General features: G+C 40.7%; 3 protein-coding genes across 7 annotated transcripts in view; 2 read left to right on the top strand and 1 right to left on the bottom strand.

Annotated features, from left to right (window-relative positions):
* Positions 1–5,539: 5,539 nt before the first annotated feature.
* On the bottom strand, positions 5,540–9,100 carry ckma (creatine kinase, muscle a). The gene is given in 8 exon segments (NM_001297484.1): positions 5,540–6,026; positions 6,139–6,328; positions 6,422–6,545; positions 6,911–7,082; positions 7,280–7,412; positions 7,495–7,649; positions 7,739–7,946; positions 9,024–9,100. Coding segments are annotated over 7 exon segments (1,146 nt in total). The 5' UTR covers positions 7,932–7,946; positions 9,024–9,100; the 3' UTR covers positions 5,540–5,847.
* Positions 9,101–16,740: 7,640 nt separating this feature from the next.
* On the top strand, positions 16,741–19,055 carry nccrp1 (P1, F-box associated domain containing). The gene is made up of 7 exons (XM_008428362.1): positions 16,741–16,961; positions 17,648–17,728; positions 17,823–17,919; positions 18,059–18,154; positions 18,327–18,465; positions 18,565–18,743; positions 18,899–19,055. The coding sequence occupies exons 1-6, from the start codon at positions 16,748–16,750 to the stop codon at positions 18,709–18,711; spliced, it is 774 nt and encodes a 257-aa protein (XP_008426584.1). The 5' UTR covers positions 16,741–16,747; the 3' UTR covers positions 18,712–18,743; positions 18,899–19,055.
* A 667-nt stretch (positions 19,056–19,722) lies between these two features.
* The window catches only part of slc8a2a (solute carrier family 8 member 2a), a 30,075-nt gene continuing 23,229 nt past the window's right edge, over positions 19,723–26,568 (top strand). For all 5 annotated transcript variants that reach the window (XM_008428359.2, XM_008428357.2, XM_008428358.2 and 2 more), the window contains exon 1: positions 19,723–20,798. The gene's annotated coding sequence lies outside the window, so the exon portion shown is untranslated. The remainder of the gene's footprint in view (positions 20,799–26,568) is intronic.

Raw genomic sequence — 26,568 nt, 5'->3', positions numbered from 1 at the left:
TTTTATTGCTACTCTTAGCCATAATGACTCTTTATTTTGTTATGCTCTGATCCTTGTTTTTACCCACTGTCACTCTCATCTCCACAGAAAGAAACATCCCTACGCTATCAGATGTCACTGACCACCAAGTCCTTTTTTAAGCTCTTTTTATATGACAGTCACACGTACTGTTTCATTCTACTTTGATCACTTACGGACAGTCACCATACATGATAACATGTCCAACTCCGTGGTCATATGGGCGAAGGGTTGCATTGCATTGACTCATGGGAACAATCTGGCATTGACTGCATCAGATTAAGGTCACTGGGAGTTGATGAGTCTGTCACGGCCAATCAGAGGCTAATGTGGAGTAACAATAGCCAATCAGAGAGGTATTCTAAGTCCAAAAAGCCAATGAGATTTCCAAGTTCATGAACTTGTGGAGCAAAGCTTTCCAGTTGGCATTGTTTGGTCTGAGATTCTCACAGCGTAGTAACTTTTTGTAATCATCACTGTTATACAGCTGACTTAATTAATACAAAAATTCATAACATGGTGAAATTACTTTTATTAAAAGAAAATAACATCAATACTTTCTTCGTGAGTGGAAATTTAAAAAGGAAAGAAATTATTTTTGGTCAAATTGGTTCCCATGCAGTTCCCACAAAAGCCATGAGCAAAATACTTTTGTTTTACAGTGTGACAGTATTTACACAAAAATGTATTAGCCCAATGTAATTGCTTTAAAAAGAGAGAAATAAGATTATCAGTGCTGCTAAAATAATATCAAAATGCTATATTACTATTATAGCTACAATAACATTTAGTTCCCTTCCCTGACAAATGGAAAGTGTTGGTGTTAAATCATTGTTGCAAAATCTGTCCTAAGCTATTTAATGTACTTGAGGAACTAATAAAAACAAAAATATTCCAGCCACAAGCATCATAAAATCTAAAATCAGTGTCAAATAAACCATCAGAGAGCCAGAAGGCTGTATTAAAAGATTATGTAAACATATAAAATTGTGTCATACCTAAGCTAAATATGAAATAGCCTTCTTCTGCTTACTAGTACTTCATAAGTAAACAATCCATCCAAGTCTAACAATCTGTTAGCAGCTGATTAATTAGCCTCAGTAGCAATGTGTCAGGAGGCTTTTCTTTTACTGACAGGCAAGGTAACTCTCAAAACTTGTTGCTATGATCTGTTTGCAAACACAGCTACCTTATTAGAAGCGATGATTGAGTGGAAATATCTTTCAACACAAGCTTTGTGTTTGTTGATGAGAATTGCCTTCCTTTAGCCAACTAGCTAGCAGCACCCGGCAAAGGTTGGGAAGTGCCACGAGAAAATTCCAGTCGCTCCAGGACTCCTCCTGGAATCCTCCTGGAATTATATGAAACTGAAGACACAAAAGACTACGATGTAAAACGTTTGTAGTAATGAGACAGTGACTTGAAAACTGTTTGAAGTTGTGCCTAGAGATGAGGCTTTGTCCCACTTTTCAACTTTGCTCAACTAAAATAATGGTTTGTAGCTCGTTCTTAAACTGAATTTGTCTGCTTAAACAAATATCACAGTGTTTTACTAAATTGTGGGAACAGATACATCTAGGTTTAGGGTTATGAATACAGACACTATAAAGTTGCTCAAAATACTCAGGTAACAGAACAACATTTTACCTGTTTGAATACCGTTGAAATGACGGAGTCCGAATACAGTTGAAATTGGTTTCTTTTGTAGCGTGAAGGCTCTCCATTATAAATAGGTTGAAGACCTCTGTCATCCAGGGGGAGCTGAGAATAGAGGCTTAAGTGGTGAGGGTATTTGATCAGGCTGCCTCTGTTTGAAGGTCTTCCAGTAACATCCCACTGGGAGGAGACCCAGAAGGAACTGGAGGGACTATGTTTCCCTCTGACCCGGGGATTGCCCAGAATGAGCTGATGAGTGTCTCTGGTGAGCGGGGTGTCTGGGTTTCCCCTCTGGATCTGTTAAACCCACGGTCCGATTTCAGATACGAGGGAGACGATGGTTGGTTCACATGGATGTTTGGGATCTCTTGACCAAAACCGTGTCACCAACTTAAGCAGTCTTTCAGTGCTCTGCAGAATAACGAACAACACTGCAACTCTAGTGTACTATCAATGCAATGCAACTCTTGTGTTGACTCTATTCTGTGCCATGTGATCTCACCTTGCTCATCATCTCTTGTTGATGGGAAACACCAAAACACGGACCAGCCAAGCAGCAGCACCTCTCATCCCACCTCACCCTTACATGCTGAGGTCATGTACTCCCCAAATGTGCACCTCTTTATCCCTGTTGCCCCTGTATAAGAACTGCTCAGTCCATTATCGGTGACTGCAGAGATCAGGGGGAGGTGCTGTACCTGGACAGGCACAATGGAGGCAATGTGGATACTGTTTTCTTCTTGTTAGTCCAGTTGCCTTTAAAGTGAACACCCCCCAGCGCCTTCATACAGTACTTATTTAATGTAAAAAATGAAAACGAAAAAAAAAAAAACTGAGAAAGCTTTCTATGCTCCCTCCCTGTTTTTAGTGAACAATGTACTGTGATATTTGCGTAGACTACAGAGGTCATATTGTTTGGCTGCTGATTTACTGTTAAAACTTTCTCTCAGTTGTGGTTTTACTCATGGTAACCCAAACTAAACCAACCCCATCCCACCTCCACCCCCACATGTCCACACCCATCAGGACTCCACCAACTTCCTCGACTCAAACCCATCGGTCCTTCGCCTTCATACACACCGAGAACTTTTTTGTATGAGTCACAGTGAGTGTTTTGGCTTCATCCCCCCCTTCACCGCCCCCCACAGGGAAACAATCAGCCGTATTTCACTCTGTCATGTCGTGTGGAATCTTCTCGGTTCTGTTTGGTGTGTGCTGCTTCTGGGAGTCCAACAGGGGGACCAGCTGTCCCCCCCCAACCTCTCAGGTTGAGAAGCACGCTGAGAAGCACGCACCAACATGGACGCCAGGAGTCTGTCCTTGTCCTCTCCCTGGACGGTTTTCATTGTGGTGTATATTAGCATTAGGTAATATAGACCTCAATGCACTTTGCTTTGACTTGAATCAGCTCCCTCCAGTGTACCTGTGTAGGTCATGCCCAGCACTAGTCACTGGAGGGCGCCAATGTCTTAAATGTGAAACACTTCAATTTGTGGATATTTGCACAGGTACTTTATTTATTTTTTAGAATAATATCATTAAAAATAACAGGATTTATATCAGTCAGTCGATGGCTGTATATAAAATATATGAATATAGTATATATCTTAGAGCTCAAGGTTTATTTATAGTTAGAACAAGGGAAGTAATTCTAGATTAAAACTGTTTCTGTCAGTGATATGGGGGAGCAAAACCAACCTGCAATCCTGCATGACTTCAGAGTTTGGATTATGATGAACTGTGATGCACATCTTGGATTGGAGGCTTTATGAAATGCAGACGCCATCAGTTTGTACAAGCTAATTGTTCAATGAAGCTCCAGCTCCCCCCCGCCCTTAAACCTCCCCCCGTTTTGACAGAAACAAACAGAAGGGCTCCAGTGAGATACAGTGACTTTCTTCCACCTCGTTGTTTGACGATAAGAGATTTAACTTGAATTCACACAAATCCTGCTAATGCCATGACACGGTTAAAAAGCCCAGAGTTGCAAGCAAGCCATAGAAAAGCTATACTACTGGTGTGTGATCTTAAATGTGTGTGGGAAAAAAAGAAAAGATTATATCTTCGAGTCACACAACTCACTATTATTGTTTAAGACGGAGTGACGTTGTCTTGAAGTGTGAAGAATTACTGTGAAGAATTTTTAAAGGAGTATTTATTGGTGGGAGTTCAGAGGAAGAGAGTCCGGTCTGGTTGTTGGGAACAGAACAGTATTACAGGCCCAGTTGGCTCAGTGTTTTACACAGACTTCATTTCTAAAAGGATTTTCAGAACAGCTGATGTTATATGCAAAACAAACGTAGGAATAGTCACAGTCTGACTCTGTTCTGCTGTTAAATTTCTTCCCACAGAAACAAAATTGTAAACCGAGACTGGGTGGTTGTGGTATCTGAAGAGAACATGGAGCTGAAGTTGAATAAAATTCACTGATGTTGGCATTATTGTCGTTTTGTTTTTGTGTCTGATGCGAGTATTTTCCCTGGTTTTGGGTCATTTGTTCCTTTCCTTTCCCCCACGGCCGACTATTGGCTCCCATTTGGTGCTTCTCCACAGTCATTACACAACAGAGTCAGGATTCCGACGCAATCTGGAACCGCCTTGAATTAGATTTTTAGTAGTTTCTAGGTCAGAATAAATGTGGAAAAAGAAAATACTTCCTTTCATCTGTCTTCCCTTAACTCCGTTATATTTACATCCTTCGTTCCTTTCTTGTCCCCTTTCTTCTTTCCCTCTGTGTGCATTTCCTGTCTTCTGTCCCACCATCCTTTTGTCCCTCCTCTCATCTGTCATCATGATGTTCCAATCTTTTTGTGTCTTTTTCTTCTTTGTTTTCCTTTATTCCTTCCTTGTGTCAATTCTTCCATTTGTCTGCAAATGCTTCCTTCCTTTCACCACTGTTGTTTCTTCCCTTCGTATCATCTATTCTTTCCTCGTCATGTGCACCTTACATTATTCCTTACTTTCTTTCTATCTTTGCTTCCTTGTGTTTGTCCGTCCATCCTTATCTATCAACGTATGAACGTAAAACCTATCGGTTTAAGGTAACCTTCAGTGTTTTGCATTTCGAAATTGACGTAAAGTGCTGAGAAACTCTTACATTAAAAACATGTAGGAATCCTGGAAACATACTCAGAAGTTTTGTGATTCAGAATATAATAACGATGATCGAATTTTGAGGTCATAATAAAAGGATATTGGAGTCACCTCAAATGTACCAAAACATGCAACAGATTCCACTACTGCTTACACGAAACGAGCTAAACTGGATGAGCAAGATGTAAAAGAAAAGCTCCTTTGTTACTTCATTAAGCTTGTGTAGGAAAAGTTGGTTGCATTAATTGCCTCCTAAGTAAAGCATGTAATTAATGGGTCATTACTGAGTTTTACCGATTGCCTTCAAAGCCAAAGGTTTGAATAAATATTTATGTTAAATATAACGGCAACGACGATTGCTAAGGCAATTTCCAAACAATGTAAAGTCACAACATTAAACAGGGCAAGATAAGTCGAGCTGTAATGCTAAGAAATGACCCAAAAAAAGAGCACTACCATAAAAAAGTCTGATTAATAAGCAGTAGTGGGACTTTACGAGGACTATCCACATGAACTGAAGCAACGCCAGACCAAAATACATCAACATTTTAAAAGCCTGAAAAGTGATTAGGAGGATCAGAATGGTTGGAGGGAGAGCTGCTAAAGTCGGCACTGCAAACTTGCATATCGTCGCCTTCCTAAACTAACAGCCTATGTCATTTTTTTTGCCAAAGGGGATTTTGGAAATCACGTTTAGCAGAAAAAACGACAATATACTAACCAACTGAAGGAAACCAATCAGCAAACAAAAGTACTCTGAACATTTCATAATGGGGCACTTTTTATTGAACAGTATGAACAGGTTCATTAATCATCACTTTTTATTACAAAAAGTAGGTGATGCCACATCTGCCAGGAGAGCCCAGCTCAGTGGAGGTTGATCCCAGGATATGTAACCAACCGTCTGGGGAGAACGTGAAAAAAAAAGTTCAAAATGATCGAGAAAAGAAAAAAAGATGGAAGGAAGGAAAGAGTTTAGGAGAGGCCAAAGTCTCTAGGAGAGCAGCTGTTCTCTGCACGCCCATCAGCTGGCTCGATTGCACATGAATGGTCACAAGAAAACAGAAAGATTGTCCCTCTTTACTTCTGGGCGGGGATCATGCCGTCAATGGCCTCTCCCTTCTCGAGCTTCTTCTCCATCTCGACCATGAGCTTGACGCCGTCAACCACCAGCTGGACTTGCTCCACCTCGGAGGAGCCCAGACGGTCAGCATTGGAGATGTCAAACACGCCACCCACGGACGCAGTGTCCACACCGCCTAGAGCAGGACAGAAAGGGATGAGAGGCTGTAAACCAGATCTCTGCACTCTGTTAGGATCTTACTGCAGTGCTGATCTACAAATAGTCAAAGCAGTGCGGTCTGTTAGTACCTGTGCCACGCTTCTGCAGGCGCAGCCTTGTGAGGATCTCCTCAAATTTAGGATGTGTGCTCAGCTTGGGCAGCTTGACGTGGACGCCGCCACGCAGGCCGGTGCCCAGGTTGGAGGGGCAGGTCAGGATGTAGCCGAGATGCTCGTTCCACATGAAGCCATGGTTGTGTTTCTTGAAGATCTCCTCAATCTTTTGAATCATGGAAAGATAGTTGGGACAAAATTATTTCTTCGTTTTCAGAAAAAGACTTAAAAAAAATAAATAAATCCCCTCACCACCTACCTTCTGCAGGCCAACGCAGAAACGCCTGAAGACCTCCCTCATGTTGCCTGCCTTCTGCATGGAGATGACACGCAGGTGATCCTCCTCGTTCACCCAGACCAAGAAGGTCTTGTCGTCATTGTGCCTAAGAGGAGACGGGGGGGGGAAGACAGAAAAAAAATGGTAAAGCACTTTATCTAGTTCAGAGGACCCCAAAGTGCCTTGTACTACATTCAGTGATTCACCCACGGATAGTGGTAAGCTACTACTGGGGAAGTCTGATGGAGATGAGGCTGCCACCCAACCCTCTGACCACCAGCAGCAGGCTGGCTGGGTGAAGTGTCCAAGCAGACAACAACTAAAACAGACGGAGCAGGGCTTTAAACCAGCAACCCACCGGTTACAGGATGAAGCCCCACCTCATCACCCCTACTGAAGAAACGTAGAAGTGGTCATGGACGTTTTCGGTGAGTGTTTTGTGTAGTCTCAAGGTTATCTGGGTGCACTGACCAGATGCCTCTGCCGTCGGGCCAGTCGCGGGCCATTCCGGCGCAGGTCAGCAGGGGAGAGACGGGCTTGTCAAACAGGAAGTGATCATTGATCAGCTGCTCCTGCTCGGCGTCAGTCATGGACTTCAGGGGATAGTACTTTCCCTTGAACTCACCGTCCAGGCTGGTGAGAGCTGCAGGGGCAGACAGTGTGTCAGGGCAGCTTAAGCAAAGAGAGACGGTGCTAGTGTTTGGTCACCTGACAGCTAATTATTATTAAAAGAACAGAATATGTTTCTTCTGAGGTACCTATCTGGGTTCACCATTTGACACAACCCAAACAGTTGTGTCTAAGATTCCTCCTAGTTCTCTCAAACTAATTTTAGCTTACCCTCAACAGCCAGCTTCTCGATAGCTCTACGCTCGCCACGGCTGTTGTGGGGGGGCAGGGTGTATCCCTTGATGCTGCGACCAGTACGGACACGGCTGGACAGGACATAGTTGGGGTCCAGGTCATCACCACCCTAGTGAAAAAGTTGCAGTTTATAAGGTGAAGGCCTATGTAGATCGGTTTTAAGAGTCACTTTGCTGTAGAACTTCAGGCACCTTCAGGTTCTCAAAGTTGAGGTCAGTCTTGTGCTTGTCAGTGGGCTTGTATCCACCATGACGGTCGGAGATGACGGGGTCAAGAAGCTCCTTGAAAACCTCATAGGACTCCTCGTCACCAGCGACGCAGCCAACAGTCATGATGAAGGGGTGACCTGAAACGCAGGAGGAGAGCGTGAAGAAGATTGCATGGAACTGGTTCTGTTGAATCATATTTGACTACCAGCATCGCCGTCTCTCTCACCGGGGTTGTCGATACCAGTCTGGATCACATCATCCAAAGTGTAACCGCTTGGTGTCTGCTTGTCCCTCAACTTGCCATATATCTCCTTGGTCAGAACCTTGGCCATATGGTTGTTGTGCTTGGACAGGTCTGGGAACTCCTCATCAACTTTGTAGTTGAGTTTGAAGTTGTTGTGGGTGTTTCCGAAAGGCATGATTGCTTTCTAACACTACAGAGAGAGGAAAACTTTTTTTTTTACTTTAAAAAAAAAGAAGATAGAAACGCAAACCTTCATCTTGGGTCTATCATAAGTGAACACGTAATCTGTCTTGATGTGAACGGAATCATAATTTATGATTTAAGTATTCTCTGGAACAGCTGCAAAATTTAAATGGCGCCTGCTGTGGAATCCTGGTAACATGTGTCACTCAGGCTCAGGCTCAGGTGTCACGCTGAAATGGAGGGTTAGACGGAGCAGCGCCTGATCTTTGGGTATTTTTAGTCCGGGTGCATCTGACTGTATACCCTTTATGTACTCACGCTACACAGGCAGTACCTTAATAATCTATGGGCAAAAATACAAAGTTTTGAAAGCATATGTCACACCACTACACCAGATCAGATGACTGTGAGTGTATTACTCACAGGTGTCATTGAGGTGAGCCTAAGATAGAATTTTAACAAGTTAGAGACACGTTACTACTCCGAGACCCCGCCCACCAGAAATATTCACTTTACTTTGAATTTTACTTCTGATTTCTCTAGCTGTTGTTCACTGCAATACATTTTTACTCAACATAAAGACTGTTTAAGTTGTTATTTTATAAGATTAAAGCTCATAAAGAAAAGCTGCCAAAACAGCTTGTCGGTTTATAGGCTGCTTATTAAACATGCAAGTCCCCATTCATTGAGAGCGCACTCTCAATATTACTGAAATATCTGCAGAGTGAAGAGCTGCAGAACACCTTTACTAGGACCTAAATGACCTAAAGTATTATCTCAAGTCAGCTTCACTAAACACAGATAAGTGACAAAATTCAGTAAATTGGAGAACCTGGTACATTATTTTAGGAGACACATTCTGCACATCCGCAAAGACTAACTGCAACTTTTACCCTAGTGATTTTTGTAGCCATCTGGTTTCAAAGTCTTCTTTTGCTGTGGAAATTTTGGTCTGGTATTTTGAGCCACTAAAATGTTTGGCACGTGCAGTAACTAGATCTCTACCTCGTCTTGACCTTCTTTAACATCAAAACATTATTGGGTTATATATAGACATATATATATATATATATATATTTTTTACCTGTGCACAAGACAAGACAAGAGGCAACAGTCCTTGGGATCAGATCCTGTTCACCACAGCCAAAATAGGGGTCACCCAGCTCTGGAGGTCTCTGCTCCCTGTTTATATACCAGGCAGACGACTGCCATTCGTTTGGCCATTTTAGTGCCTGCTGGGCTTTCATTGGCTGGCTTCTGAACTGATACTCTGAACAGTTTGTGAAAGGGGCGCCTTTGCAACACTGTCATCCAAGAAGGTTACCACAGCTGGCCCTCCTCCCACAAGGACCCATACATAGCCCCAGTAGGATGGGTGCTGGAAGGGTAATGGAGTAATGCAGTTAGAGGTGCAGATAATACGACTGTTGGGGGGCAGGGAGTTGGGGCGGTCAGCGAGCAAAGATACAAGAAAAAGCTTGTGGTTTGCCAGGCGTGCCAGGAAGAACAGGGATCCTTGTGTTAGGTGTGAATATTAGACAGAGTTTGTCTTCTTCTCTCTTGGGCCTAGCAGATGTATTAAGTGATGCTGCCTGGCAACACTGTTTATTTATTAGGCAAAGTCTTCTCTGGATTTCAGGGATGAGTGGTGAGGACTTGTCGACGGTATTTGCCAAGTAACAGAACCTTTCTTTGTGACGTGTATAAGGTGTTTTCTCACACTTTAGGGTTTAAACGGTAAGTGGGTTGAATTTATTAAGTTTTCTAGTCGTTATGACGACTCAAAGCTCTATATTAGAGCCACATTCACCCAACTGGACTTATTTATCCAGATCGGTAGGTAACTTGGCGTTAAGTGCCTTGCACAAGGACACATCAAGACATTGCAGGAGGAAGCTGGAATTGAACCCACAATTTTCAGATTTTGAGGCAGCTGCTCCCTCTGAGCCACAGGTATCAAAGTGATGTCTAAGAGTCTTAAAAACATTTTTTTTACTCCATCTCTAAAAACCTGAATATCCCAGTTTCAAACTACCTGGAATGTCTTCTTAAAGACTGAATTCCAACCTTAAAATGCAAGATGGCTGCCATTAGTGTCAAACAGTGCAACTGGCAAAAATCAAAGTCTATTATCACCAGGCACCAGTCTGTCAAAGAGTCTAATGTACTGGTACACACACGCATAGCTTACTGCAATTTAGAGAAACAAATTAGCCAAGCAATTTCTTTGGACTGCAGGAGGAAGCTGAAGTATCTGGAGAGACGCCAGGAAGTTACAAACATGCAAGCTACGTGCCAAAAGACCCCAGGCAGGGATTTGAACCCAGGTCCTTCTTGCTGCAAGCCACCAGTGTTACCAGCTTCACCATCATGCAGCCCTAAGTAAGGTGCACTATCCAATATTGCTTAGACAGCCATGTAAGCCTGAACTTGCATAAAGTATGTATCTGGGGAAAGCTGTCTTTCTGTGACTGCTTTTCTCAACTTTTTAACTAAAATTTTTTTAAAAATTTACAGGAGATCCTGCAATTCTTTGATCCGCATTTGTCAGATGAATGCTTGCCTGTTTTAAGACAACTTAATTTAATAAAAACCTCCTTCACGTGATGATTTTTCATCCTTTGTCATGTACTTCAAAGTAAATTTAGGTGCTCACACCAACTTCATCTAAAAAGAAAGACCTGATGGATCATTAATGCTACGATTAAAATGCAACATATTCTGCAGTAAAGTTGATTAGTTATTTCTTTTTTTTAAGAGTCACAACCTTTTTTTTATAAGAAAACAAAGATGAGAGACAATTTAGTGCATCCAGTCCAGATGTTGCATTGATGAGGGCATAAGTTCAACTTGGGGCCAATCAAATCATTTTATTGACTTTACAAGCTTTTTTCTGCAAATACACCAAATTTGTTCAACCAGTACTGACCCGTGAATTTTCTGTCTGTGATGCATTTAAAGAGCTTATTTGCTGCTCTTCTCATCATCATCAAAGTTTACTCTTACCTTACTGAAGATAATGATTTCACCAATATCTGCTTCTGTTTTGAAGCAATCAGTCTGCCATTTATTTACTATAATTTCATTTGGACTCCTTTGCAGATTGTATTGCTCTGTAGTTAGCCAAGCTTTTTTGTCAAATAAGATCTTCAACTGCTGAACCATTAGGTTAGAGTTAAAACTGTGATGATCCCAGGATCCTTCCTGCAGCTGTGTTTGTGGGACACCCCGGCCCTCTCACAGGCAGCTGCTTGGTTCACACCTGCTACTCCTGCTTCCTCGTGATATTACTGCTCCTGTCTGCGCACAACCGGCACATTGGAATCACATCCCCCCTGCTAAGCTTATGCTTCGTCACAGCCAAAGATCTCGAGACAAAAGAGCTCTCACCATTTCTCTGACGGTATTTTGTCAGCTTCTCTCCTTGTTCCTGCTTTTGGCGCAGGTGGGATCAGGAAGTGCAGCGGACAGGGCCGTTTGCCCACACACTCCCCATGTAAGTAACCTCTTCTCATGTTACCCAGCTGTCCACTGCCTGTCCTGCACAAAGTCAAAGGTTACCAAGTTAGCGCAGGTTTCTGCAACCACTTCATGCGCTAAGCTTATAATATGCAATTAGCTGGGTTTCATTCCACAGCTTGACATGTGAAGATAAAATAAAAAAATAATCTGGCATTTACAAGATTCAATATCTGCATCCCATGTCTTGCCTTGATCACTCTACCTTTTCACAGTCCATCAAACATCGAGGACATCCCTTGTCCTCATTGCCTATCCTCGTGACCTCATAGGTTTTTTTTGTAAGGTTTTGCTCTGAACTTTAAATCCCAATCATTTTTTTATCTCCTACTCTGAAAGTCTTGGGTCAAAATTGACCCGATTATATTTTCATCCATCTCAGCCGAAACCTCAGTTCCATCAGACAAAAAGTTATCACAAATCATAAGGCTGTCACCTTTGTGTTTCATGAAGCTTATTTTTGGCAGTATTTAAACTTATGCTAAATTTTTTGGAATGACATTGATTGAAGGGGTCTTCAACTTCTTGACGCCGTACTTGGAAGGAGCTTGTTTTGAGATGGTCTTTCAACTCTCTGTAGGCTTTAGTCGGGAAAAAAAAGCAAATAAGTAAGTACCACATGGACACTTAAACTTTATTTCAGGTGCATCACCTAGGTATTAGTTTGCAGGGTTTATACTTATGATTTTATCTGTTTAAGATATTTTTTCTTGAATGTACATTGTAAATGTCACATTATATGTGGGAAAGCTTAGAAAATCTTAGCACAGTCAAATTTTTACATTTATGAAAACCAAAAGCTTCTTCAAAGTGGTTTTGGATTGAAATCTCAGGTGAAATTTCAAAATGTTTGGAATAAATGCTGTTTAGCTGCAAAATTATGAAATCATCATCTTTTGAGTGAGCATGTCAGTCTCTTAAATGTTGGTTGAGAAACTTTGGCACACTCTTTTCTTTAAACCCTCTTTTACATTATTTCGATTAGAAACTGTTCAGTTTGTCAATGGTTTGCTGAAATCCTACATCATTTCAAGTAGAGAGTTGCTACGGTTTAACTCCTTGTTGAGATGTTTTGTTACGTCCCTGCTTTTATTATCTACTTATATTTAGAAAGAGTTGAGTAAAAGATTGCAAAAGGGTCAGTGCTACGGCTGCAAAATGAACCTTAACGATGAGCCCTCCACCACCGTGCCTAACAGCTGTTAATAGTTCTTCGTTCTGACTTCCTGTACCTTATTGCAAAGCATCTTAGCTTTGATTTTGTCTGTGCAAAATACATTGTTCAAGAAGTCTTTTGCAACCTTTCAAACCTAAGCCTGAGGGAAAAGAAAAAGGATTTTCCCCTCAGGCTTGGGAGTTTTTTTAAGTTAGAAAAATTCCCAAGATTGGATAAAAAAAAGTTGTTCCAAGATGTGTACTGCAACAGTTAGCATCGCTCAAATTGAGTTTAAAGGTTTGGTTTCTAGAAAGGCAAACCGACACAAGCACATCTGACACTAACATTTACTTACAGCAATTGAATAATTCCAGTCTTGGACAGTTATGCAACAAGGTGGTTATACAATCCTTGCAACATGTACGCTGGAACACCCAAAAGGTTACAGAAATACTTACCTAATTACTCATGTTGTACAATGTAGCAGCAGGTTTTAAATCATTTTTGATTTAGTAAGTTATAGAATTCAAAGCAATGAAAACAGAAAATAGTACTTGAATCTTTGTTTTTTGTTTTATTGGCTGCTACATTTTCTCAGAGGAAGTGAGCAACCCTTTTCTTAAAGCACCATGACCCTTTGAAAGGAATCCTGGCCAACTGCCTGACCGGTGTCGGAATAGCTTGGTGTCAAGCTGCAGCTGAACCCAGGGCTACTCTTAACTGTTAGGTGAGAACAAATTAGCTCAAGTGACTCAGGAATAGAAGGATTTATGTCATTTCAATCCCTTTGTTAAAAGTACCCATGCATTTCTACTGTTTAAAGGGCATTACACGTGAATTTCATCAAAACATGACAAGCATGGACACATTATGTGCTGGGCAACTACGAAAATGACGTACGAAGGGGCTATAAATAACGCCTTTATGACAGACTATATTTAAATCTCTGTCAGTGCAGCACCTGTCTGAGAGGAACTGGCATACAGACTTGCATCAAACAGAGCAACGGGGTAATTCTTGCAGACAGACTTTCTCTTGCATATGTTCATCAAGGACTAGAAGACATCAAATCATCTGACTGTTTTAGCCTTTGTCATTGCCATCAAGTGTTTGAAACTAGATTGTAACTGTATATCCCAGGAGTTTGGTTTTGCAGGGTTGTCACGGTGCAAAGTCTTCACCCACTAAAACTTAAGTTATGCGTACGCATCATGGTCAGGGGCGACGCTATAATTATACAAGGTTTGCTAGCTCCAAGTGCGCCCTGTCGGACAGCAACCCCCACCCAGGCAGGAGCCTGATTCAATTTCATCGACTCAGTTTTCTATTCATCTCAGCCTGGGCCTTAGCTCCGGCTTAGCAGGTCGCAAAACTCCGCAAACAAGGTTTTTCTGCAAACGCACTCTCAAATCCAAAGCTGACGCACAAACCGTGTCCTCTACTTCATTCATTCATTCATTCATTCATTCATTCATTCATTCATTCATTCATTCATTCATTCATTCATTCATAAACATGGTTAGCAAGTTAACCATGTTTAATGCTGATGAGATGGGCTTTACCCTCTCTAACTAATGCATAAGGAAACACTTTATTTCAGCATAGAAAATGTGCATCACCTCATCTGAAGGGACAAACGGTTGACAATTCGTAGGACCTCAGTCTGTTATGGATCTCAGCAAGTTGTAATCTAATTTTACAATTAGCTACAAGTCAGGAGAAACACAAAAGAATCAGTCTTAAAGTTAGGCTTCCACTTTGTGACGTTTCTTGACAACACAGTCTCTCAAACCCAATATGGCCACCAAGTGTCCATCTACCCATTGTTCTTCCGCTTGTCCATGTAGGGTTATGGGGAGCTGGTGCCTACCTCCACCAGGTAGGCACCTGATCACTGGCCAAAATTTAGGGTACAACCTGGACAGGTGGCCATTCTATCATAGGACAACACAGAGACACACAGGGCAAACAACCATGCACACACACTAAGGACGATTTAACAGACTAGTTAACGTAACAGTTATTCTAACAGGTGTTTTAGGAGTGTGGGAGGAATGTGGAGTACTTGGAGAGAACCCATGCATACACACAATGCAGAAAGACCCCAGGCTGCAATTCTATCCCAGCTGCTAGACCTTCTGGTGGTTTCTTAAAGTGATCTTACTCAATAGTGCTCCATGCTTTTTTTTAAGGTCTTATGCATTAACTCACTGGTCTTTAGCTTCTTTGAACACATATTAGTCTAGTATAGTGTTTTGTTTCCCATGACAGCATAGTGTGCAATGTGTCCTTAACATTTTGAGGAAACTTGATGAAGAAGTAGAAAAGAAGAAGCTTGAGTACTTGAAGTGAATGTCGTTGAGAAACATAAAAACCCAGACTATCTGTCTAACTCAAGGTCTGATGAGGAAACATGTTCACTTAGCTGATATGGTTTTATGCCTTTAACACCGACATTCGCCATTCTCTGTGGATCTCACAATAAATTAAGAATAAAAACAATTAGTGTAGTTGCAACAGTCTGCTTGTTCAAATACAATTTACAAAAAGGTTTGGCATTGCCACATACTCGACACTGATGCTCAGCCCGCAAATGTATGTTTGTCACAAACGTTTCACCATTTGAGGTTGAGGGGAAAGAAAAAGATCTCCCAACCATTTTAGGAAATATTGCAACAAAGAAATAATCAGCCAAACACAAACTTCCTTACTTTTCAGGTAAAGTTTAGTTAACTGTCTTTCTCTTTTTCCCAGCCTATTAGGAAAGACGTCGTTTCATTGCTTCACAGATTATGGAAACTTCCTGAGTGGCAGATGGTGGGCAGTCGCCTTCTGCATTGCTATATAAATGTCTCCATCTAGTGGTCTGCAGTACATCGGCATCCTTTCCACTCCAATAAGCAGGTCTCTATTCCAGCCTTGTCAGAAACAAAGATGAGTATCGTTCTTGCTATTTGACTCGATCAAATCTTAATTCATATTTCTCCTACTGATTTTCCCAACCTTTTTTCTTTTTAACTTTTTTTTAAGCCATGTGTCATGTTTTGTTCCTCCACATCAAAATGACTTCAGAATGAATTCTAAGTCACAAAATATCTCTACAAACCTTCTTGCACCTTATGACTTATGACCGTGTACACACATAGGTCTAGCTCTGTCACCGCTGTCTTGAGAAGAAACTCATTTTCTTCTGCCCAGCCAATTATACTATAAAAAAACCCCTCCTTTCTTTTCCCCGAAAAGATAACTTTATTACCTACAACTCAACAGTCCACATTGAGAAAATCAGCATGGACCAAAGGTTTTTCTCGGGACTCTTACAACCTTGGAGTGATACTGTGGGGGCAAAGGTTCTGGATGCAGTAAAGGTGAGTAAAGAGAGAGCCAGTAGGAACTGATTAGACTGAAACATCATAGACATTTTACTCCAACTGGATTCTTTTCAGGTGTTTGACCAATTGATCCATCCTGAGCCTCTTTGTAATCGTTCAGTGAGTTCAAGGGATTTATAGCTTGTTCTTTTAAGCTGATGTTTTTTCTTTTGTTTTTGAACAACTGTGTCCGGTAAGGTAGATCTACAGTTTCTGAGATACTCAGATCTTCTGATCTGACACCAACAATAAGCTTAAAGTCAATGCCATCTCTTTTCTGATGCTCAGTCTGAACTTCAGCAATTCCCCCTTTACGTTGGGATGCGGCAATGTGATTGGCTGAGTCTCTATTTGCCCTAACAAGTAATAAAACGGCCGGGTAAATATCCAGTAAGAGTAGTTCGACTTATGTTTGTGTTTATAGATAAGCTGCAAGAATATACTGTGGTTCTATTTGGTACCTTTTGAATATATTAATTTTACTTCAGTCATTCTATTTCTTTGTGAATTTCACAGATTTTATAAATAATTTTTTAAATTATATTAGTTGTTAGAAATATGTACATTTTCCAAAAATGAACAGCTCTGTAAAGTGTACGCATCCTTAAGATTCGGTTCCCCTGTAAGACTCAGCAGTTCCATCACTAGTTAGTTTAGATTTGTCCTTTGGCTTCTTCTCTGTCTACGCTGCTGTGACTTTAAGAGGCCGCAGAGCGGAGGGGAGTCCTCTGTTTACATTGCAACAGCTGGGTGGGGCTGCCGATGCTCCAACGCCGCTCGCGCTTCCTGCTTATTTCAGAGGAGCGCGAGACCACGCGGAGCCTGTCACGCGCGATGTCTGCCGCAGAGTGGAAGCAGAAATGCGAGGCGGAGTGGGGTCTGCAGGGCGTCCCGATGCCTGACGCTGTGGACTGGAAGTCCGTGTATGAAGCCAAGCCGCTGGGACGGAACCTGCTGAAGAACCCGGCTCCTATCGGTACCACTTCACTGTCACACTCAAGTTTCTGTCCTGTCATGATTCACAGCAGGCTACTGGGCTGGTTCCGAAGCTGTTTTACAGATTCGGGCCGAATCAGAAGGCGTAAAGCTACCAGAGGGAAAAGTTCTTAAAAGTAAGAAGAACTGGCTCGGAGTTTCCTGTTGAGTCAGTTGTGACGGGAAGGGAGCAGTCAGCTTCCAGAGTACACTGTCACAATTTCAAAACCCGTTTGACTCTGAGATTTCAGTTCTATAAACTTTTCCTGCTGTTTATGATCTCAGGTCACACTGATAACCACTTTCTCAGAAAATATGAAGGGGAAAAGAAGTTAGTTTGCAGGTGGGGATAGAAAACAGTCTTGAGTTACATTATTCTTTTAGATTTCTGAAACTTTGCTCTGGGTTGTAACAGTGCATTCATGCAATCCTGTTGAAAAAATGTGGTAACATAAGGAAAAGCCTGACTGCAGTGACTAAAATTTGTTCAGAGGGCTGGAAAGTTAAAAGCTTCCTTATTTCAGAGCTGAGGTGTGTCTTAAAACTTGTCATCAATGATCCTGACTAGAGCCTAACATTTGTACACACCCAGTAATCCTATTCAGAAGAATGGGACTATTGTTTTTGAGTTGTGATGCTTTCCTTGGGGTTCCTGAGGTCATAGTGGTGCATTGCCTCTTCCTACAGGGTTTAGTAAGGACACCCCTCCGCCTGAGCCCGAGTATCCAGATGCTCCTCCAGGTGGACCTCCCCGCTTTCAGCCTGAAGGTGAGAGACGGAGCTAATCAGCCTCTTTTTGTAAAAAAAAAAAAAAAAAAAAAAAAAAAAGTACATTTTGGTGAACTAATCTTTTAAATCTCAGGTAACTTTGCTAGCTGGACCACGAAAACAGAGGTCCTGCCTTATGACACCAGTGGCATCCCAGAGGGCGTTGTGGTCTGTGGGTTGCCGCAGCACAGGTGGGTTTTGCTGAACATTAACAAGGATTATCTTTAAATATACTGTACACACTGCTATTAAAACTAAGCTGTGGGCTTAGCTTAAAAAAGAAAAAAGCAGCAGTACACAGAATTTACTGCCATGTGGTTTCGCCCTCAGCTGGTTCACCTTGGAGCAGGTTGTGGACCTGAAGGCAGAGGGACTGTGGGATGAGCTGCTGGACAAGTTTCAGCCTGAAATAGTCATTCAAGATTGGTAGGTCACTGAGCACTCGCCTCCACTCCAACTCTAAAAATAATATTCATAGAATATACTTTATTGATCCCTTTTAATTAAACCAACAACCAGTCTCCTAATTAGAGTGGTTTACTAATAATTAGTGTCGTGCATCTTGCGAGGCGAGTCATGTGTGTTGTTACGTCATCAGGTATGAGGAAAGTCAGCTGCACGATTACATCTATGAGCTGCATGTAAAGCTGCTGGCTGCAGACAAAACGACAATCATCTCACTGCACACAGCTAAGCCCAAAGAGAACATGAGTGTTTACTCCCACAACTGGAAGGAGGTACTTTTTTGTTGTTGTTGTTTTTTTTTCTAGTCCATTCCGATTGCTACGTTGATTCACCTGTGACTGGATTTTTTCACTGCCTGTTTTGGCCTGCAGGTGTCTCACGTGTTCTCCAGCTACGGACCCGGTGTGAGATACGTCCACTTCCAGCACAGACTGAAGAACAGCTTCTTAAACGACTTCTTCCCCACACGCTTCACTGACAGCTCTGTCATTGTGAAGCCAGTCAGAAGCAGTTCATAGGTTTAAGCTCCTAACGGAAACGTAGCTGCTAGGTCAGGTCAGCTTTATAAAGAACATAATAAATGTTGCACTACATTTATTGTGTAGTGCAACAGTCTTACCATTAATAGTCTTACAATTAACTTCTTACTTTGTGCAATTGTTGGTTTGGAGTAATTTTTTTGACATATTTCACATTTGTTCTTAGGTGGATTTACCTGTGGGGAACCAACACATTATTGTGGCTTCATACAAACATTGTATTGTTGGTTTGAGTTGACACCTGCATGAAATGGGTGTACAGGGTGGGCACGCTAACCACGAATTAAACAAAAGCATTTGTTTCAAAATGCAAAACCACACGAGGTTGATGATAATCAAATGTTTTTCATACTGCCAATTTAGTGTAGTCACATAAAGGGCTTTTACAAACGGCTCCATTTCAAATGAAGTTACATGGGATACAGTTTGGTTCAGTTTGATTCAGTCCAGGTAGTGTAAATTTATATAAATGCAATTCAATCCTAATGTCCATTAATTGGAAATGATTAACTATGATACAGTGCAAACATAGTCAGTTTACCATAAAAAAAAAAGTTGAGTTGGAGTCCAAAATTAGTCAGATCACTTTCAGATTTATATGCATTTTATGCATATAAATCTAGAAGGAAGGAAGTCAGACCAGTATCTCTCAAAAGGCATTAAAACAAAATGTAAAAAAAGACAAGAAATGTTTGTTGGGGGAACATTTTTTTTTATTAATTACATTTTAGAATTAAAATAAAATTACATTTCAAAAATAATTTATACCCTGCTTAATATTTTTTGGTATCAAGCAGTCAAACACTTCTTCTAAATGCCGACTAGCTTTTTGCTTGTCTCTGCTTGTATTTTGTTCTGAAAAATGTTTTATTTACATTTATTGGCATATTAAAATTAATACCTTTCTCAACAATCATTGGATAAAAAAAATGTCATTGCAGCAATTAAAATCTTATTTCTGACCAAATTTTTACACTTTTTCTTTTGCAACCAGTTAAAAGTCTTGGAAGAGCCAATACCTCTTTGCCATCACCTTCATTGCAGGATCTGTCTGGTGTTGAATCTTTTTAAGCTCTTTAGTTTATTTAAATATTTAAACCGTTTTTGTGTGATGTGTTTTGAATTTTGTCAGTAATCTTAACTTGCAACGTTTCTTGAATAATTGTAGGTACAACGTATTATTGTGAAATGATCTTACATTCTCTTAGTGTATCTGGCACATATCTGTTGTGCCAGATGCACAGACTGGAAGTATTTATTTGCTAAAATTTGGTAACACGCACCAAATAGTGACATTTGTATCTGAGTTTTGCAAACCTTCTGAGTTCATTTTTAAATATCATTCAAAGTTGTTCTATTTTATGTCCGGCCCAATCAAAACTATTCAGTAATTAGTAAATAACTAACAAACTGACTAAATGATAACTATTACTTGTAAGCTGATTTAAAAGTTATTTTTCTCACTTTGACTCACGTGAGTGACTTAAAACAAATTCCAGCCTTAAATATATCGCATATGAAACTATATTTTTACTTTTACTAAGTGGAGTAAAGGTATCTAAAGCTAAATATTGAAAACGATGACAAAGTACTGTGACCACAGGAGGCAGTCTGTTCAACACAAAGACGAGCAAACGGTGCAGATGAGAACTGTTCTCGGCTCGTGCTGCCTTCACTTGCACCAACAGCGACATTTAGACTGTCTGTACCACCATTTATATGTAATGTTGCTGCCTAAAGAAAAGCGGTTTCAGATGTTGGTTAGTATTAATAATGACAGAAAGTAGTCACATTGATGTTATTTTCAAATAGACACTGATATTCGCTACTTGTTAAACCTCCGACGTTGGATATCACGAGCGGACCCTGAAGGCAGCACGTCATCCGCCGCGTGCGCTCCCGACAGCTCCAGCCACTGTCAGTTAACGACAATGAGAGGGAACCCGAAAACTCGCTGTGTGAGTTCAGGCGTGTCTCAGAAAGGGGAGAGCTCAACCGGGTGATAATTTTTTAGAACTTCCACCGGTTATGGCAGCTTTTGGTGGAGCCACGCCGCGAAGCTGAAGGTAAGAACCGGGGGAAAGGAGATTGGAGTAGCGGCTGCTGAACAGAGACTAGTTGGTCACCCAGTCTGAAGTGTGATATCAAGAAATTAGCAAAAATTTCACTCCATAGCAAAAGTGTCTATTTAACTATTTAAAAAAAAAAGCTTTTGAGGGCGTTATTGAAAAAATAAGCTGTTTTTTGTTTTCCACGATGGAAAATTACTCATTTGCAAATAGTTTTTTAATTTTGCTGGAACAAAATAGAAAAATAAACCAGTTGGTTAAAATTGTGCATTCACACTCAACTAGTTTATAGCTATCGGTTGTATATCATATTTTTATGTTTGTCAAATTCTTGACTCATTTTTTTATTCTTTTGTGAAAAGCTATTTCACCGTTATCATGAATATTTACTAGATTTGATCATTTCTAGTTCATAATCTAAACATCTAAGAAAGGAAAGGTCAAACCTGGACTAAGGTCCACTTGTTTTTCCTCAAATTGTTTCCAGGAGAGCTGTGACCTAAGGAATGTTAAACAAAATGATCTAAGTGGTACTTTTGGCCTGTAGTCCTTTAATTTTTCATACTTTTCAAAACTGAATTATTCTTTCAGTCTGACACATTCTTTAAAATATTTTATTTTTGAGAAAGAAAAAAAGGCTATTTGTGAAACAGTTAACCCAACTTGATGTTTTCAAGCAGGATCAGGTCAAAGATGTTTCAAAAATTTAAAATTATTAAAAATATAACAATTTCTGAAATCATACTGTTCTTTTAGATTTTGATCTCAAGATTATCAAATGTTTCTACAATTCTTTGAAAGCAAAAAAAAAAAGATCTCTCATTCAAAGGCTAAATTGGATTCGACCTTTGGGGATGTAATTGTAACTTATCTAAAAATGCTGAACTACTCACAGCAACCTTTATCAGCCACAGAAATGCCCATCTACGTAAGAGTTACTGATGGAAAAGGTGCTGTTGACTGCACTGTACAAAACGTAACAGGAATATTACAGGTCTTTTATTATCTCAGATTACATTTAAATATGCAATTTTATTTTCGTCAGTGGTAAGAGAATGTTATTCTAGAAGCGTTTGCAGTGTAAATACATGCATGCTTCTGCACCGTAAACACCGTTGTTCATGGAACAATGGGCCACATTACACCTCACGTTTCTCTCACATTTCCTGTACAGTGAATCTGTAGAACTGTACAGATGATCCGACTCTCCATCCTTTCATCTGCTTGATTTCAGGAAGTTAGGACCTACAGATGGCTCTCCTCTATCCCCAGTCAATTGGATGGCCTTGCCTTTATTGCCAAGACAATAGCCAAGAACATGATAACATACAGTATACTCTGGATGTTCCTTCCTGTAACTGTGATCTGAGATTTGGAATTTTTTTTTATTTATTATAGTTAACATTGCATTGGTTAGGTTACAATAACACTTTGCTGTAATGTATTGTTAAGTTCTGCCTCTCTGGTGGGTTGGAGAGAACAGCGAGGATCAATTTTGTTGTCACTGAATTCCAGGTTTATTATCTCCCCACATTTTGTTAACATTTAGTTGGTGCTACTTTGGACAACAGGAGGCAGTGATGGACAAAAGGGTGTGATTAGTTAATTTTATATGGTTGTTTCTTTTTTCCTCTGGAGCTTGTCATACAGTCAATAAACAACAGAAATTTAAAAAAAAGTATTTAAGTAATATTTAGTGACTTTTACCACTTAGTTTTTTTTCCTCGCATTTGAAACTTAAGCCTCTATATATTTCATTAGCATTTTATGTCATAAACCATCACAAAGTCAAAAGAAAACAAAATCTTTACACAGAAATGAAAGTGTTTTTTTAACCCCTTTTACAATGGTGTCCCTAATTGAAATCAAGACCAGGTGACTTCTCAAGACCAAATTGTCTTGAGAAGTCATCTATTTAGTACAAAAAGCTATCTGGTGTGTGATTTAATCTCTGAAAGCTCAAGCAACAGCATGAACACCAAGGAACATAGCAGACAGGTCAGGGAGGAAGTTGTGGAGAAGTTTGCATGGAAACATGGTAGTGGCGTCATGTTGCTGTGGGACCAACTTCTTCAGCTGGAGTAGAGATGTTGGTCAGAATTGATGGCAGGATGAGTGAAGTTTAAAAGAAAGCCTCTTTGAGGTTGACTTGGGACAGGGCAGAGATTTACCTGCCCACAGGACTGTAACCTTGAAAATATCCATCCATTTTCTTTACACCCTTGTCCCTCAGTGGGGTCGGGAGGGTTGCTGGTGTCTATCTCCAGCTAACGTTCCGGGTGAGAGGCGGGGTCACCCTGGACATGTTGCCAGTCTGTCACAGGGCAACACAGAGACACACAACCATGCACACACACACACATACTCACACCTAGGGCAATTTGGAGAGGCCAATTAACCTGACAGTCATGTTTTTGGACTGTGGGAGGAAACTGGAGTACCCGGAGAAAACCCATGCATGCACAGGCAAAACATGCAAACTCCGTGCAGAAAGACTCGGGCCGGAAATCGAACCCAGAACCTTCTTGCTGCAAGGCAACAGCTCTACCAGCTGCGCCACTGTGCAGCCCTACCTTTAAAATACAGCCAGAGAATATATTATATTTATTGATGAATATATCAAACCATATTTATTCATAGTGGCTTAGTCAAAGTCCAAAAATATAACTGAGAATTTGGGGCAAGACTTGAAAATTGTTATTTAGACTTTCAGTCCAGTCTGACTAAAATCTCCATCCAGATTTGAGGTATTAATTCAAAAATGAATGGGTAAAGATGTTAATCTCTAGATTAAAAGCTAGAAACAAAAGAGATTTGTTTGAGATGTTAAGACTCAGGGAACTGCATACAAATTCATGGCACTTTTCAGACTCAGGCCCATGTAAAACAAAATTGTCATTTTCCTTTGACTTCACACATCTGCTTTGTGTTGGTGTATGGCATAACATCTCCATAAAATACACCACATATTGTGGTTGTATTTTAAATCTGTGGTGTGTGTGGCTACGTTTCCAAGGCAACCATACACTGATGGTCACATGGGAGAAGGGCACGGTGAAACGACCGGTTGCTTATGTCTGAACCGTGAACGGTGTTTGTTCATATGATATCGTCAGATCGTTTTGCATATTCTCACTGATGTTGATGTTTCGAGCAGTACACTGAATATTGCATAACAGGTGTCCCTGTCTGGGTTCATGGTGAAGTTGAGAACACTGCTCCTTCTAAGGTGACAGGGCCACTGGTGGCTAAGCAGAGTGACTCAGGTAATGGAAACCTGCGGAGCTGCTGTCTGCTGGCTGTCAGCCGCTCGTCTCCCGACCCCTCTCTGAGAGCCTCACCTCTGACCCCATGCAGCCTCCTTCAGCACTGAGGTTTAAGTGGAGAAGTCTCGGGAAAATTAAGTTTTGTGCAACTGCTGAAACAAGAGTTGGGGATCACTTAGTGAGTCCAAAGGGACCCGTTTTTCATCAAAATTAAATGAGTAACGCAATAGAAACCTGCTAACTTCTTACTTCCTGTCACTGAAGACTCCAACAACTGTCTCTTTAATTGATCTGATATGCCATTTAAGTTTCTGCTACTTCCTGTATCATCTTTCTGTTATAAAATGTAAACAAAACCAACCTCTGTCTAATGTGAAAACACTTTTGAATCTGCGAAGCTATATATCGTGAAGTTCTTGGCGATGTCCTCAGGTTCACCAAAAGCTTTGAGGCACAAGTGAAATGCCTCGATCTCAGTTGTAGACAGCTGAATGTGTCAGCCCTCACATCTGAACTATCTTCACCCAGGTTTTATGCAATGTCAGTCTTAGTAGGTTGGACATCGTAATGTATATGTATCAGTTTCGACTTTAATTTAATCTGTGTCATTTTCAAAGTCACCCACCGATGGCATCATGACGGCCTCTTTTTCCTCTTCATGCACACAGTATTAGTAGGCCTGCCACAATAACTAATTCTGCTGGGCAATAAATTGTGCCAGGAGATATAGCGATAAACAATAATATTGTTGATTGAGACCGTTTTCAATTTATCTAGCGGTAATGGCATAATAATCCGCACCCTCTCTTGCCAATGAATGAGACACATGGCGATCTGGAGTAGGCATGAGCTAGTTATTGGTAACAAGGTAAGGGCTGGGCAACATGGCTGAAAAACCTGTCATGAAATAAGTGTTGTATTTTCAGCCAAAGCTCTCAGTCCTAGAGTGAACAAGATATTCCACAAGAAAGTTGTGGAACAACCTGTAGTGGCTGTGAAGGTTATCAAGAAGATCACGCTTAAGATCAACCAGGATTGCCACACGATATAGATAATTATTGATCAATTTTTTGTTTTAAAGATCTAAAATACTGCCAAACTCGTGATGTGACCTTTACTTTTTTATCCACAATTTCCTCTCGAACTGTTGTACTCATTTTCCCCTTTGACTCCACCCTGATCTTTATTATTATTAAGCAGCTATAGGACACATTGTCAAAACATGAAACTTCTCCTTCTTCTCAGATGTACTGTGTGGATTCTGTGGATGGTTGAGATTTTATAGTCAAGCGTACCTAATATCCTACATTTCTTAACAAATTCCTTCATTTCTCACAATCCTAAAGGACTCTAGCAAGTTTGATGAGCTAGTTTGGCATCTAGGTCTGTTTCATCTACCTCATAACTGTCAGTGTTGAGCTGCAGTCTCACCATGCATCTTTGAGACAGTTTGCACTGTTTCTTGTGCGAGTCAGTCACTGAGTACATGTAAATTGTTGTAGGCAGGATAAATTAGAAACCCGGGCACTGAAAACAGATCAGTACACGTGAGGTACTGAACATTGCGACAGTGTTCATACCGCACTGTAAGCTAAGCCTTGTGCTCAGCCAGGCCTGCACTGCTGCTGTACAGATTGATGGTGATTTTGAGTCAGTGGAAACAGAGGCAGTGCACTGACATGTTGGAAAGCAATTAACTGTTCTGTGGTACTGATTGAGCTGCTGTTGTTAATTTATTGTTAGGCACTCTGAGAGATGGATAATCATGGCCTGACTGCAGCATTGGGTTTAGTGCAGAGCCATAGCCAAACTCATGACAGCCAGTCCTGACAGGGGAAAACTATTACTTCACAAAACATTGGCTTAGGAATAAAATAAAGGGCACACCAAAGCCCTGTGGAAATACCAGGAGTAGAGAGATGAGGACTTGTGAACACACTAATTTCTGCTTAGTATTTACGGGTTCAAGGAAGCTGAAATGACATAGATAATAGTTACTCTGCTCACACAGATTGTTTCTCTTCAATCAATGTTAGCACACTGGGTCTATTCTTTGAAATATCTCCATTTTGTATGATTTTGCTTGGTTGGTCTTTTAGATTCTGAGCACATTGTATCCGTCAGCCCTGCATGCTGTGAGCAGCAAGGAGGCCTCCCTCTAACATGTTTAACCCGCTTAAACATTTGCAGAGGTTCCTCTGGAAAATTTCATGCAATGGAAACTGCTCGGTACGATAACATTTTAACAGACTTTAGTCTACTTTGTATAACCTCTTTTTTATTATAAAAAGTAAACCAAGAAAAAAAACACAAGTTTAGGCTAGAAAGAGTAAAAATAAAACCTAACAATGTTTTTCCACACCAATATTTCCATTTAACATCATTTCATTTATATCTGGATGTAAGAAGAATCAGCTAGATTCATTTGGTAGATAGATCACCATGGCAACAGCTGTTAACGTAATATCCTGCTCCGAAGCAGGTTAATTGTTCAGAGTTAT

Source organism: Poecilia reticulata, linkage group LG14, assembly GCF_000633615.1.
Source record: "Poecilia reticulata strain Guanapo linkage group LG14, Guppy_female_1.0+MT, whole genome shotgun sequence".
Lineage (NCBI taxonomy): Eukaryota > Metazoa > Chordata > Actinopteri > Cyprinodontiformes > Poeciliidae > Poecilia > Poecilia reticulata.
Note: the sequence above shows the minus strand (reverse complement) of the source record. Positions and strands in the feature narration are given on the sequence as shown.